The sequence below is a fragment of the Paramisgurnus dabryanus genome, chromosome 21 (assembly GCF_030506205.2).
Source record: "Paramisgurnus dabryanus chromosome 21, PD_genome_1.1, whole genome shotgun sequence".
Taxonomy (NCBI): Eukaryota; Metazoa; Chordata; class Actinopteri; order Cypriniformes; family Cobitidae; genus Paramisgurnus; species Paramisgurnus dabryanus.
In genome coordinates this window covers 32,224,891-32,240,284 of record NC_133357.1, presented here as the reverse complement: position 1 = coordinate 32,240,284, position 15,394 = coordinate 32,224,891, and the positions used below count along the sequence as shown (strand labels likewise).

Sequence of the window (15,394 nt, the reverse complement as noted above, 5' to 3'; positions counted from 1 at the left end):
CAGGTGCTGGGCTGTGAGCGATAGGCGATTAACTGTAAATCGTTTAAATTAAACTCTTGTGTGAGAACGATGACTCACATAATATTTGAGCCTTTGGGAGCCTTTGTCTGCTTTGAACTTCGGAGAAACGCCAGCTAGTTCACAAAAAATGTTTCCTTTATTAAGACGTCTAATGTCATTGTGGATAAGCAAGTCATAATTGAGCCGACATATCAGACAACAACTGTTGGAAAAGGAGTTGTTATTGTAAGCTGGAAATCAGGCACGTGCACAGATAGGGCTCAACCTGTGCAGAACACATGCCCTTTTTGTCCTTACACTCCGAAGTGCCCTTTTTTAGAGGTGTTTTATTATTTTTTTTAATATATAAATTAATGCTATTGTTAAACATTTACGTCTGTCTGTGTGTTTTACAAATATATTTATCAATTAAAATTATTAAAAAACTAAATATTTTTGGATCCGCTCAAACTGTCTGTCAAACCTCTTAACTCCGCCCCCTGAGTGCAGCGAGCTGAAGTTCCACAGCAGTCAGAGCAGAGGCAGCTGAACGTCTTGCAACGGTAAATAAATATCTTGTTTGAGTACAATGCTGTCTTATTACGAAAGAAACACTAGTATGTATATAACGGCCCATGTTTTATACATTTGAGCAGAGCCGACCAATCCATAGACGGGATTGGTCGAATGGGCAATCAGGGGGCACTAAGGGCTCCAAACTGCGACCAAATTGAGTTTTTGACAAAGCGCGAGCAGTTTTTAAACAAGTGTTCACCCATGTGAAGGGCACCCGTGACAACAATACGGAATGCACGGTCGGTTTTTACCGCTTTTTTTGCATGACGCGTCTCAATCGTTAAACTAAAGTCAACACATCTCAGGCGAGAAGACGCGCCCGCGCGGGTAAATGTCTAGCCTACATTTACACCAAAAACATATCAGATTAGAAAGGTCTTAGACATCAGATGCCCAGTTGGGAAAACTGGATAGAGACGAAAAACATGTAAAGGATACAAGTATGTACATTATATTGCCCTGTCACTCATTACAGTATGCCAGGGGTCTCCAACACGTCGCTCGCGAGCTACTGGTAGCTCGTGTCTTAATTGCAGGTAGCTCGCTGGTGGGTTTATTTATTTATTTATTTATTTTCTGTGGTTATGGCGCATTTGGATGTCTGGTTAGTGTTACAAGCGCCTGTGGTACTAAAACTGGGTGCGTGTTGGACGTCGCGTTGTAGACCGGCGTATCATATGACATCAGTAATTTAACATGTATGATCCAAAAACAAACGGATCCGTGCCGCGGCAACCAGCCGATGCGCGCAATGCTGTGAAGCCCGCGCCATGGCAACCGGCCGATCCGCGCGACGCTTTGAAGCCGAACACACCTCGAGTCAAGGCACTATGGTTAAAAAGGATGCCGTGATTTTCGGATTCACTTTTGGTAAAACGAAAATACAGTCGTCGTCACAAGTTCAATGGGTAATTATCTCATTTTTAAACATCAAATGTCAAAAAAAAAAACCAAAGACTCATACGAGCATTACATCTTGACTGAGAACAGGTGAGAGGACGGCATGACACAGCTAACGTTAATCGCTAAAATGATAGCAAAAGACTTAAAGCTGCTTAATATTATGAAGCTTGTGCTTTGACTGGACGTGTTTAAAAGCATGCTGTTGATGCGCATCCACGACAGGAGTTAAACTTTCTGTCCAGTAACTTAGTTTAAGTTTTGCATTTTGTGCAGATGCACGTTATATAATACATTTTTGTTGTATCAAGGCTTAATATTATGCAGAGTGCGTCATACAGTATATAAAGCGCATCAGTTTGTGTTTATTAACCCTTTAGTTTCACTTCATCACGCAGCTTTTCCTGTTGGTTTCTGTTAAAAAACATCTATTTCATTAATAATCTAGTATGTGTTCATTTTTCTGTCATAGTTTCTTCAAAATGAAGTTTTATTTGAGTGTTTTTAATAAAAATATTTTAATTTCCACAATGACGCCCTTTCCATTGCCCACCCTCAATTAATCCAGTCATCGTTTTTCAGACCTATGGATTAATCGAAATGAAAAAATGACATACATGCACTTCCCTAATATGAATCCAAAAGCAGTAAATACTCTATGTATGTTTGGATCATCTTTCTAAATCTGATCATTAATAAATGATTTGTTTTTTTGTTGTTGTTGTTTAAAAGGATCTGTTCTTTCATTTGATGATGGTGTGTTTATGTTTAAAGAAAAGCATTTTCTGGAAGGTATTAAAATTTTGTGAAAAATATAAAAATAAAAAAATGCTGGCACTGACTGGCAACTTCTTAAAAAAAAGGGGAAAAGAGTTCAAATCACAGTGAGTTAATAGATCGTTATCTATTAACTAAATTTAGGTATTACGTGACACAAGTAGCTCTCGACCACTTTTATTTTTTAGAAAGTAGCTCTCCATTGAAAAAAGGTTGGAGACCCCTGCAGTATGCAATCTGGATATAATTTATTGTATATGTATGTATCTTATGCCTTGAATTAGTCAAGGGAGTTGTATGATTATTTGGTTCATAACTTTTTATTCTGAAATCAACTGTATAGAGTTAAGTCTATTTTGTATTTAGTATATTTTTCAGTAATGCAGTTATTTGCACCTTCAAAAGACCAAGGTTCCTGGTCAGCACAGTTTTTGCCAGGTAGGCAGATACATGTTGAATATGCTAATGGTATGGCTATAGTATAGTATAATCTCCTATTTTGATCTTTAATCTCCTATTTCCCACTCTTCTCAATCACATACATAAACATGTTAACCAAATAATAAAAATTAGCTTATAAAACCAAACAGAATACCTTTTTTTCTTCAAACATATTTTTATGTACAGGTAACTTTATGTATTTAAGCAGAGAAAAAAAATTAAAATTAATATATTCTACAATTAAATAAGAGCGAGTACACAAAAGCACTTCACAAACACATGACTACAAATAGGCCTAATACAGACAAACACCCAGGATGTAAATTGTTAAAGCCCACTTACAAGGGCAGATATCCTTTGCACTGTATAATGCCAAGCTATCATAAAATGTCATTTTTCATTCATTAATAGTGATTTTTTTCAATCATTAATAGCGAATAAATATAAAGCTATTAAGATGATTATTAAGTGATATTTATTTGAAGGGGGTGCCCTTTTTCAGTTTCAGCACATGCCCCTCAAAAGGTCTGTGCACGGCCCTGGTCAGGGGTAGCGCTGGGCACGTCGCTAGACCCGGAGGACGTGCTGTCAATAAACGTCAAAATTTGATTGGTTGATGTTTCTGTCACTAATGATTGTAACAAATCAGATGTGTTGTCCTTCAACACAAGCCTAGCAGTATCTTTAGAGCTGGCCCCAGCTGAATAAGCTGCTTTTTATGTGAATTTTTGAGGGTACTCCGGTTCAACCTCAACAAAACTAACGAATTTTGCGGACATTACACCAATGAAAAAAATAGCATACTAAAGAAAAACATTTAACACTTTGTTGTTGGGGAAAAAATTATTTTTGATTTTATTTTAGGGCCAGCAGAGAAGGCCCTGCTGGTCCTGACGGCCCACCACTGTTATATATATATATATTTATATACACACACACACACACACACACACACACATTCTGGTTTCCATGTTTTGTGGGGACATTCCATAGACGTAATGCATTTTATACCATACAAACTGTATATTCTATTCCCCTTACCTGCCCCATTCCCTAACCCCAACCATCACAAAAACCTTTCTTGTACCTTAGATTTTCAAGAAACATCATCTTGTTTGATTTATAAGCTTGTTTCCTCATGGGGACATCAAAATGTCCCCACAAGGTCACAAAAACACTGGTATTCCTATCTTTGTGGGGACAATTGGTCCCCACAACGTGATAATTACCAGGTACACACACACACACACACACACACACACACACACACACACACACACACACACACACACACACACACACACACACACACACACACACACACACACGTGTATGTGTATGTATGTACGTATATTATTGGTAATATTAGGGCAGTATTTTTTTTAACCAGATAATCTCATTGAGATTTAAAACCTCTTTTTCAAGAGAGACCTGGTCAAAAATGGCAGCAAGGTTTCAAAAAATAGTTACAAATACAAACACCTAGCATACACACAACAACAAATAACATTTAAACATGATCCTCAAAATACCTAAACAAATAACATTAAACTACTTAAAATACAATTTAACTCTACCATAGGTTTCAATGGTTTAGTTATTTTAAAAACAGTGACAACAATTTATGGCATCATTTTCAAAAACTTGCATGCGATGTTTAAATTCACCAAGAGAAATCAAAGTTTGTAATTGCAAATCAGTCTCCAGATAACAGATAGCTTAAATAAATGCTGTTGTATAAAATGGTATACCAAAGCATTTATATATATATATATATATATATATATATATATATATATATATATATATATATATATATATATATATATATATATAATTTTATTTTTTTAATATAATTTTATTTCATTAATGTCTACCTTTTTTCAAGGTGGGAAATTATAAACGTGCCGTGAAGAGAATTGATGATGGCCATCGACTTTGCAATGATCTTATGAACTGCCTTCAGGAACGTGCCAAGATTGAAAAGTGCTACAGCCAGCAGCTTACTGAATGGTCCAAGAGATGGCGGCAACTGATTGAAAAAGGTTGGCTAGAACATTTTGTAGTTCCTATTTAAGCATTATCTTTTCAGAAAGTTTTAAATTGTTAATTAAAAACAGAAAACTCTGAAATAAGGTGCTGTAAAAAGGAAAATAATTTAATACATTATTTCAATGCATTCTTTGGCACCTTTAAATATTTTGTCTGTTTTTTCTGTGGTTTTCCCCATTGTTTGTACATGAATGTGTTAATGACAGGGCCTCAGTATGGTTCTGTAGAGAAAGCCTGGTTAGCTATGATGACAGAAGCTGATAAGGTGAGTGAACTTCATCAAGAGGTGAAGAATGGTCTAATGAACGAGGACATTGAGAGGGTGAAGAACTGGCAAAAAGACTCATACCACAGACAGATGATCGGAGGATTCAAGGAAACCAAAGAGGCAGAAGAGGGCTTCAAGAAGGCACAGAAACCCTGGGCTAAAAAACTCAAAGAGGTACATATAATGTCCGATTAGTTAATTTAAACATATATCATGTATATTTTAATCATTTTAAAAGTATAATATTTTATTATATCGGTGGTATTATATCAGTTTTTGCCATGTGCATACCTTCACCCACCCCCCCCCCAAGAAAAAGTCATGACATAAAAAACTTTATTTAATTAAACAAAACATTTTAAATGATACAATGTAGTGCTGTTGCTTGGTAGGTGAGAACCGGGGCAAAAGTAAGGCTGGATAAGTAACAAAGCGAATTTCTCAGATCCCTGACTACATCTGCATTCCAATGCATGACAGCATCTTTAGCACGCAACCCTTGACAGAGCTGATAAATATTGCATTATTTCGGCATTGTTTTGCGCATAGGTCCGGAAAGCTGTTTTCAACCATGATAAGTATATTAACCTAAAGCGGTAATTCAATTAACATTTGCATCGCAGTGCATCGTTTCTAACATTTTGCATGGTAAAATGCAGATTTATTTACATATAATTATTAGTAGATGCTCTATACATTAAATGTGTTGTGCTTATCTAGACACAAAATGCGTTGTTTCAACACAAACGTTTTCAGAGTATACCATATAGCATTAGATTTTTTCATTGCATCCGACCGCACTGCATGGTAAAGTGGAGAATGGCAGCTGTTGTAGCTGCTTAATATATTCCTTAAATGTATCGCATCATAGGCTATGCATCAAGATACAAATCGCATCGGACTCAGTTATGGAGTTATTAGTGCAGTAATGCATCCTGAAGTTTACTCTACTCTGAGTTTTTCAAAATAAAAGTAAATTGGGTTTAAATGTCAGGAGTTCCTGTGTTACTTTTGTCCCGCTGCTAATAATGTTGCATGATGTATATTATGCTAATTTGATTTAATTAAAAAATACTGTTGAAAATATGTTTTATTCTCAACAATTTATGTTTGTACTGTCAGGTTGATTTAGAATGACCTTAGAATGGTGTGATTATAGCATTTACTTACAGGGGTTACTAAAGTGTTCAAATCATTCTGCATACTCGTTCTTTCATACTCTTTCCCTTTCAGTCGGTCACTACAACGTCACGTCGTGACAAACAAATTGGGAACCAACTTCGATCCCCCCTACTTTTTTTTGTTCTAGGGACACTCAGGAGGGTGTGGTCAGCTGACCTAAGAGCTCTAAGTGGAGTGTGAGGTTTTAATAAATCCGAAAGGTAGCGAGGTGCTAAACCATGTAATGCTTTAAAAACTAACACTAGGATCTTAAAATCAATTCTAAAGCGTATAGGAAGCCAATATAAAGATGCAAGAATAGGTGTAATGTGATCACGCTTACGAGTACCAGTCAAGAGTCGAGCAGCGGCATTCTGTACCATCTGTAAACGTGATAGATAAGTTTGACTAATGCCCACATAGAGGCCATTACAGTAATCAAGGCAGGTAGAAATAAAAGCATGAATTACTCTCTCAAAGTCACTAAACGAAAGGAAAGGCTTCACTTTGGCTAGTTGTCTCAACTGGAAAAAACTAGACTTAACTACTAGATTAATCTGTTTGTTCAGTTTAAATTCACTGTCTAATATAACACCCAAGTTCTTAACAGAAGGCTTAACATATAAACCTAAAACATCCAAATCTAAATCTGGTCACTCACAAGCACTGCCGGGCCTAAATAAGATAACCTCAGTTTTCCCCTCATTAAATGATAAAAAATTTAATGTCATCCAAGTTTTAACATCATCAAGACACTCAAGCAGAGGTTTAATAGAATATGAGTCTTTTCTCTTTAAAGGCAGGTAAAGCTGTGTATCATCTGCAAAACAATGAAATTTCAATTTTTCTGAAAATCAAACCTAATGAAAGTAGGTATAATGTAAAGAGTATAGGACCAAGAATGGATCCTTGAGGAACACCACATGAGAGTTGCGCTGAAGAGGACTCAAAATCACAGAGGCATTTAAACCACACAATACAGTTCCTTTGATTCCAACACAATGCTCCAGCCTAGAAATCTGGATTTTATGATCAACCGTATCAAATGCAGCCGTGAGATCAAGCAGCATGAGAATAGCATAATCACCGGAGTCAGTAGCAAGTAACAGGTCATTATACACTTTAATTAGAGCAGTTTCTGTACTGTGAAATGTTTTAAAACCAGATTGAAAAATTTCTTGAAGTCCATTTAACTCTAGAAAAGACTGCAGTTGTATAAAAACAACTTTCTCCAATATTTTGGAGAGAAACGGAAGCTTAGAAATAGGCCTGAAATTTTTTAGTACAGAAGCATTCAAATTTGCTTTCTTGATCAATGGTTCCACAATTGCATGTTTAAAATTCTGTGGTACAACTCCTGAGGACAAACTGCTATTTATGATGATCATAATGTTAGGACCAAGAACATCAAATAAATCTTTCATGAAATATGATGGAAAGATGTCTAAAGAACATACAGAGGATTTCATTTTGGCAGTAATATCCCTCAGGAGAGTAAGGCTATATCCACTAGAGATGCGCGGTTGGCGGTTACAGCCGCGGACTCCGCGGATAAACTGCGGATCGGGCGGATGACGTGACGAAAAATAATATTTTAATTAGATTCGGGGGGTGGCGGATCGACTGCTTGTTAGCTGTGTCCTTCTAAGCATGCAACCTTAAAAGGTGAGCACTCTGTCTTTCAGGGTGGCAGCCTCAGAAGTTCTCAAAGAGAACTGAAATGAGACGGTCTAGCCTTCTGAGGACCCATAATTTGCGTCACCTGTTGCACGCTCCCCCAGTAGCCCCCACCGCGCCTGTCAGCAGAAAACAGCGGAAACATTTCTGACTTATTAAAATAAATATGTAATCAAAAATATTAATTTATTTTAGAAAATATGACACATTGATGTAGATTAAACTATTCAACAGTATATCAAATAATCAACCTTATGTTGCAAATATACGCAACATAAACAGAATAATATTAACACAAAACATAACTTATAATACTAAAACAGTGACAAGAAAAAGTTTTCTAATACACTTTTATTTAATAAAGGTTTTAATTGTTTGGGATAGCCTCGGCATGTTAAGAATCCATTCGTTCTATCATTAACAGCGCAGAGAAATGAGGACGCATTTTGACATAGCTCTTATCAACGCCTCAAAAAATGAGAATTAAAAACAAAGGAAATAGAAGGTCAGAAAAGGTTTGCCTGGAATAAGTTTTACAAAGTGGTAAATCAGGATGACACCAGTGCAGACTATGTAATTTGTGCGTTTAATTTAGGCATTACTTATTTATTTATTTATTTTTGTCCCGTGTGCGCCGATCGGAGACTGAGTTCACTGCTGATATTCTAGAGCTTTCTAGTCTTGCGGCTGTCATCACATCGCCCAGTCAGCGGATGGCGGGCGGGTGCGGTTTTGAAAACTGGTCAGAAACGTTGGTGCGGATGGATGGCGGACGGATGATGAGTTTTGTGATGCGGTTGCGGATGAAATAATAGCCCATCCGCGCATCTCTAATATCCACACGAAGCCGGTGCATTCCCTATCCGATCATTTTTTTTCCTTGCTCTAAAAAATAATCCGTAAACACGAAACCACTGAAACCGACTGAAAGCGGTGTAGTATATATGCCGGACCAGTATGGGGCGCTGTAATTCTGCCACAGATATACACTATACACGGAAAAGAAGACTTTGAGCATGCGCATAGCCAACGTATGGTGTTGTCCATTATCGCTTGTTGGTCACCACAATTGCATAGAAGCAAAAGATTTTGCTGTAATAAAGCTAGTAGGCTTTAGTAGCTTCTGTAGCACGAACACAATCACGTAATCCGCCATTATTGTTGTTGCTGTTACGTGTGACGCGTCCGACACGTGATGTGATGACGTTTTCGCTTCACAAAATATACGGATTGGCTGTACAGACGAAACCGCAAGGGTGTCGGTTTCAGATTTATCCACTTTAGGACCCGGTTTCAAAAAATAGCGGATTCAGTCTCCCAAAACGCCGGATCCGTGTGGATGATACGCCAATACGATAACAAATTTATACGTATGCAGTGATACGCGTCTCCGTGTGGACAGCCCCTAAGAGTAACAGGTTCAAATTGATTAAAAACAACAGAGCAAACAGAAAAGATAGATGGATCAACAGAAGCAAGAGGTATGTTAGCTCTTATAGCAGCCAACTTATTAACAAAAACATTAAAAACTCATCACATAGCTCAACAGAAAATTCCAAGCCCACTGATTGAGGAGTGTTCAGAACAGTATTTATAGTCTTAAATAGAACGCGTGGCTTGTGAGAGTTTTTGCAGATAATATCCGAGAAATATCTAGATTTTTCATTTTTGACAGTTTGTTGATATTTGTGCAAACTCTCTTTGAGGATGTCAAAAGAGATCTGCAGTCTGTCTTTTTTCCATCAGCGCTCAGCTCGCCTATATTCCTGTCTTGCACCTCGGGTGATATAATTTAACCATGGTTCCATTTTAGGTTTAGCACACATAGTCTTAAATGGCGCAACAGTATTCAGAATAGTTTGGCAGGTGGAATAGAACAAAGTTGTTAACTCATCAGTCTTTAGACAATCCGATAGCATTGAAATGTCAACATTACAACTATTAAAAGCTTCACGAAACAAATCAGCAGTTCCAGGGTTAAAAGAGCGGCAGCGGCGCGCAGGTACACATAGTTTTGGTTTGCAAAAAATTTAAATATCGAACAGTACAGGCTTGTGGTCAGAAAAAGTGGCATCACATGTTTCAATATTGCCAATCGGCAAGCCGCATGATAGAAACAAATCTAATGTGTGCCCTTTCTTGTGTGTGGGGAGATTTACATGTTGCACTAAATTAAAAGATTCAACAAGGTCTAGAAAATCATTGACCAGTGGCTTAGAGGGACAGCAAGTATGTATATTAAAATCTCCAACAATCAATACCCTATCATATTTCGGCATTATACCTGCCAAAAAATCAGAAAAGTAATTTATAAAATCTTTGCTATATTTGGGTGGGTGGTAAACCACGGCACATAGCAGCGGGTTTACACAGTCCAGTACAAAGACATTAAGTTCAAGACTGGCATACGAATACGAAGGCAGGCACCAACACTTAAATTGATTTTTAAAAATATTTTGACAAATGGCTCATAATAGCGCAGTCTCGTCAGATGCTTTGCACTCACATAGATTGTGTGCTCAAACACCTTTAGGTCAACTGGGAAAAGAACAAACTTTGCCCTATGCAGAGGATCTCTTTTCTCGGTATGGAACTGGATTCGGTCGGTTTAACTGCACGTCTAACAGAAGTGCATGTTCAGTCCATCCTGACTTGTCTAAACACATTCAAAGGCAAGAGCGCAGTCCCGCTGAAACAATTCAAGAGGCTCCTGGGACATATGGCTGCAGCAGCGGATGTGACAACGCACGGGCTGCTCCATATGAGACCGCTTCAGTGTTGGCTACATGTCACGGAGTGACTTCAACGGGGCGGAACTAAAGTGAGTAGGAAGAGGTTCCGCCCGGACCCGGTTGCACAAACACCGGCACACTTCCGGGTTTTCCGGGGATCCCCGCAATCACCCAAAACAAGACACAGCTGTACCATCGATGTGGCAAACAATGATTGGGTGAGTCACGCTGGCAGAGGTGTATATAAAGGAGAGTTGGAAGACGACAGAAAGTGTTCGGTTGCGTCGGAATAACGCTGGGTATATCCGTGGGCTGAGTTGTTTACATTAGGAGGCGGCATTGGGCGAGTGTTGGAGATCTGTAAAGGAGAAAACACCGTTAAAGTCAACCAAAGGGTGAGCATTGGAGCAATACGAATCGTTTGGACATTTGGATTACCGCTGTGTTTGTATAACAGCCTGGGCGAGTTGTACTTACCGAGTTGGTGGCATTGAAGGGCGCCAAGAAGAGGAGGGAAGATCAATCGGAGACAACACAGTCGTGAGTAACCCTAAATACTGGTGTACGACAACTGCACATTGTTAAAGGAGTGTGTGTTTTGTTTATTACGAAGTGGGTGGGTGAGCCGGAAGTCGAGTGTTCCGCTGGCATTGGATAGCGAAGCCTCTAAGCCCGTTTGGGACATCGTCGGGTGGCAGATGAGATCTCTCTCCCTTAACCCAGAGCTGATTGTGCCAAGAGAGGAGGGCAAACCCTAATTATTCACTGGAGTGTGTGCTGTGCAGTGTGAGAGTGATCTTTTTGACGTGAGTACACTAAGCTTGTAGTGTGGTGCCATGTCCTTGATGTTTGTGCTCCCCCTCAGGGAAAACCAGTTTCTGTGGAGACCACCAAAAGCCGCTGCGCCGACGTAGGTCCCAGCCAAAATCCACCCGCTGCTTGGCTACGTCCTGTGTGAACCAGTTGAAGGTATTGAGGGGAAAATAGGAGGTTGATTGGGCATTCAGCTGCAGAGGAGCGGCCAAGGGGGAACACAGGGTCCGGGCGCTGTGTACGTATTGTATGTGACAAAGTGTATATTCAAACCTGCTATCTCGTCTAGATCTTCGCCTGCCCTAGGAGAACGGGAAGAGGACGTGTGGACCCGGTTAGCTTGGATCCACCGATAGCGAGGCGCCGTTGCGCCGGTCGCAGTCTGAGTGCCAGGAGGGACCCCTGCCCCGTGCCGTGCTGCACTAGATGGTGTGGTGACGTATGGTCTAAGATTCCATGTTTTCCCCCGTGCCTAGTTAACATCCATATTACTCGAAAGCCCAGAGAAACCTGTACAGCAAGATACTCACTGTGTTGCGAGCTAAAGCTAAACTTACCAAGCACGACTCGAAAGCCCAGAGAAACCTGTAAAGCAAGATACACACTGTGTTGCGAGCTAAAGTTAAACTTACCCAGCACGACTCGAAAGCCCAGAGAAACCTGTAGAGCAAGATACTCACTGTGTTGCGAGCTAAAGCTGGACTTACCCAGCACGACTCGAAAGCCCAGAGAAACCTGTAAAGCCAGATACTCACTGTGTTGCGAGCTAAAGTTAAACTTACCCAGCACGACTCGAAAGCCCAGAGAGACCGGTCAAGCAAGATACTCACCGTGTTACGAGCTAAAGCTAAACTTACCCAGCACGACTCGAAAGCCCAGAGAAACCTGTAAAGCAAGATACTCCCCGTGTTACGAGCTAAAGCTAAACTTACCCAGCACGACTCGAAAGCCCAGAGAAACCTGTAAAGCAAGATACTCACCGTGTTACGAGGTAAAGCTAAACCTACCCAGCACGACTCGGAAGACCAGAGATACCTGTAAAGCAAGATACTCACCGTGTTACGAGCTAAAGTTAAACTTACCCAGCACGACTCGAAAGCCCAGAAAAAACCTGTAAAGAAAGATACTCACCGTGTTACGAGCTAAAGCTACACTTACCCAGTACGACCCGAAAAGTCCAGGGAAACCTGCAAAGGAACATAACCATTGTGCTACGAGTTAAAGCTAAACTACCCAGCACGATTTGAAGGTTCAGGGAAACTTACAAAGGAAGATACTTACCACATTACAGTCCTATCTAACTTACCTCTCACGACTTGTTGAAGTTCCAGCAGTGGTAGTACAGAGGGCATTCCATTGGCCGCAAGTAGAGCCACTCTTACCCAGTTGTGATTCCTTGGCCTGAGTGTCTGCGGAAGGAAAAGGAAGTTAGTGAAGAGACACCGAGTTGACTAAAACCGACGCAATACTTACGTTGTGTTTACTTTACCCTCAGGAGGAACCCAGGGGCCCCGAGAAGTCTCTCCCTGCAGGAGGTGGGCCGAGGTCGAAGGAGCTCCGCCCGGCCCTTGCCCTGCTAGCCCCCGATCCACCAGAGCCAGGCTTCTCTCCCCTCCAACGCCCCTTGCCCCGTAGTTCCCCCTGAGGGAGAGAGAAGAAAGTTTTTAGATTCCCTTCCCATTTCCCCGTTCTAATTTTAATTAAATTAAATAAAGTTTCTATTTTATATTACTTATCTCTTGTTTGTTTGGTCATTGGGGTGCTTTTGGGACCTCCTCGAGGTGGAACTTTGGGAGGAGCGTGACATACATAGTCTGTGGTCCGCTCCGGCCTGTGACATACACAACCAAGTCCAGAGGAGAGTGTGTTCTATTGGCTCATCGGCTCACATCGGGTAACAATTACACCGACCTGCCATCTGAATTTCGCCCCGTGGTCGGACCTTTCATTTCTCAGGGCAGGTGTACCACTGAGACAGGTCTCCAGGCATGCCATTGTGTGCACTGATGCCTCCAACACAGGGTGGGGAGCCAAGTACGACAGGCTTGCAGCTTCAGGGGTCTGGACGTCACCCCGGCTACACTGGCATATAAATTGCCTCGAGTTGTGGGCTGTATATCTTGCGCTTGTCCATTTCAGTAACAAGCTCCGAGGCAAAGATGCATTAGTTCGCACCGACAACATTGCGGCTGTTGCGTATATCAATCGGCCGGGGGTCTGTGCAAATATGTGTTTCCCCCAGTGAGCCTTATCGCACAAATGCTGTGCAAAGTCATGGTGGACGAGGAGAGCATTCTATTAGTTGCTCCATGCTGGACAACCAGGAACTGGTTTCCAGAACTCACGTTCCTCGCGACAGCCCCTCCCTGGAAGATTCCCCTGAGGAAGGACCTTCTTTCTCAAGATGGGGGGACATTATGAAATTTGGAACCTCCTGTGGTCTTTGGATGGGACAAGGAGGTTCTGAGTGATTTACCACAAGCGGTATCTAACACTATCTCTGCAGCGCGAGTGCCATTTATGAGACAGGCCTACACGCTGAAATGGAACCTCTTAGTTGACTGGTGTACTTCTCAATGAGAAGACCCCCGAGAATCCCCGATCAGATTCGCCCTTTTATATCTCCAGCATCGTTTGGAGAAAAGGTTGTCACCATTTACTATTAAAGTAGATATCGCGGTGATATCTGCTCACCACGTGTCGTTAAACGGTAGATCAGTGGGTTAGCATGATCTGGTCATTAGGTTTTAACAGGTGCACAAAGGCTGAATCCTTCGCGGCCTCCCTCTACTACTCCTTGGGACCTGTCCATGATGCTGAAAGCCCCCCAGGTTGCCCCTTTTCGAGCCTCTGCACTCTGTGAGTATTAAGTTTCTTTCTATGAAAACTTTAACGCTCCTCGCATTGGCATCTGTTGAAAGGATAGGGGACCTTTGTGCATTTTCAGTCAATGATTCATGCCTTCAGTTTGGGCTTGCTGAATCCAGTGTAACACTGAGACCCAGGCCTGGCTATGTGCCCAAAGTTCCCACCACTCCTTTTAGAACTCAGGTGGTGAACTTGCAAGTGCTGCCTTTGGAGGAGGCAGACCCAGCCATGGCTTTGTTAGGTCCTGTACGTGCACTATGGGTGTATGTGGGTTGAACTCAAAGCTTTAAGGCCTCATAGCAGCTTTTTGTCTGTTACGGTGGTCAACAGAAAGGGAAAGCTGTCACCAAGCAGAGGATGTCTCATTGGATTGTAGACACAATTGCCCTTGCTTATGAAAGGCAGGGCATTCTATGCCCCTTTGGTTTGAGAGCCCACTCTACAAGTCTCGGCCACATCTTGGGCATTGGCTCGTGGTTCCTCGCTAACAGACATTTGTAGAGCTGCTGGCTGGAAGACACCTAATACTTTCACTAGATTCTTTAGTGTTCGTATCGAGACGTTTTCCTTTTGGGTTCTTTCTTCAAACCAATGAGAACGCCGAAGGTGGGCTCGTGTGTTGGCTTTGCAGCCTTTGTTTTGGTGCTGCATGATCGCACCATTAAGTAAGGACATTAGAGCAAAAATGTAACGAAACCTTTTTTTTTACTCCTCCACCACCAAGCTGGCTGATGTTGCAGAGCATTGGCTTTCAGCCTCTCACTAGCTGTATTCCTGAAAGCCTGTGTTTGGCTAGGCCCCTGTATAGCGCCCCCTTGAGGTTCCCTATGCGTGCATTTTCCATGGAGCTAATTTACCATGTTTTCCCTTAGCAGAGCCTGCTCTGTGTCTCTCTCTAGTATGGATAGTATAAAGAGAGTTATATTTATAGACCTATTGGCTACTTAACACTCTGGGGTCGACGGCGGCGCGGGCGCCGCAAACTCTTTATTTTTCAATCACTCCGCAAAGAGACTTAAATTACTCTGCTGATTTTTGACATACAGATATGATTTATACATCATTTAAAACGTTAAAGTGTCTAGTTTTTTTCTGTCCACTCCCAATAAAAACAGAATGTTGTGCTTTT

At 41.1% G+C, this 15,394-nt stretch overlaps 1 protein-coding gene across 2 annotated transcripts in view; it reads left to right on the top strand.

Moving 5' to 3' along the window:
* pacsin1a (protein kinase C and casein kinase substrate in neurons 1a) overlaps positions 1–15,394 on the top strand; it is a 315,211-nt gene that overhangs the window by 198,445 nt on the left and 101,372 nt on the right. For both annotated transcript variants that reach the window (XM_065282588.2, XM_065282589.2), the window contains exons 3-4: positions 4,583–4,739; positions 4,953–5,188. In XM_065282588.2, the coding sequence (XP_065138660.2) occupies positions 4,583–4,739; positions 4,953–5,188 (393 nt within the window). The remainder of the gene's footprint in view (positions 1–4,582; positions 4,740–4,952; positions 5,189–15,394) is intronic.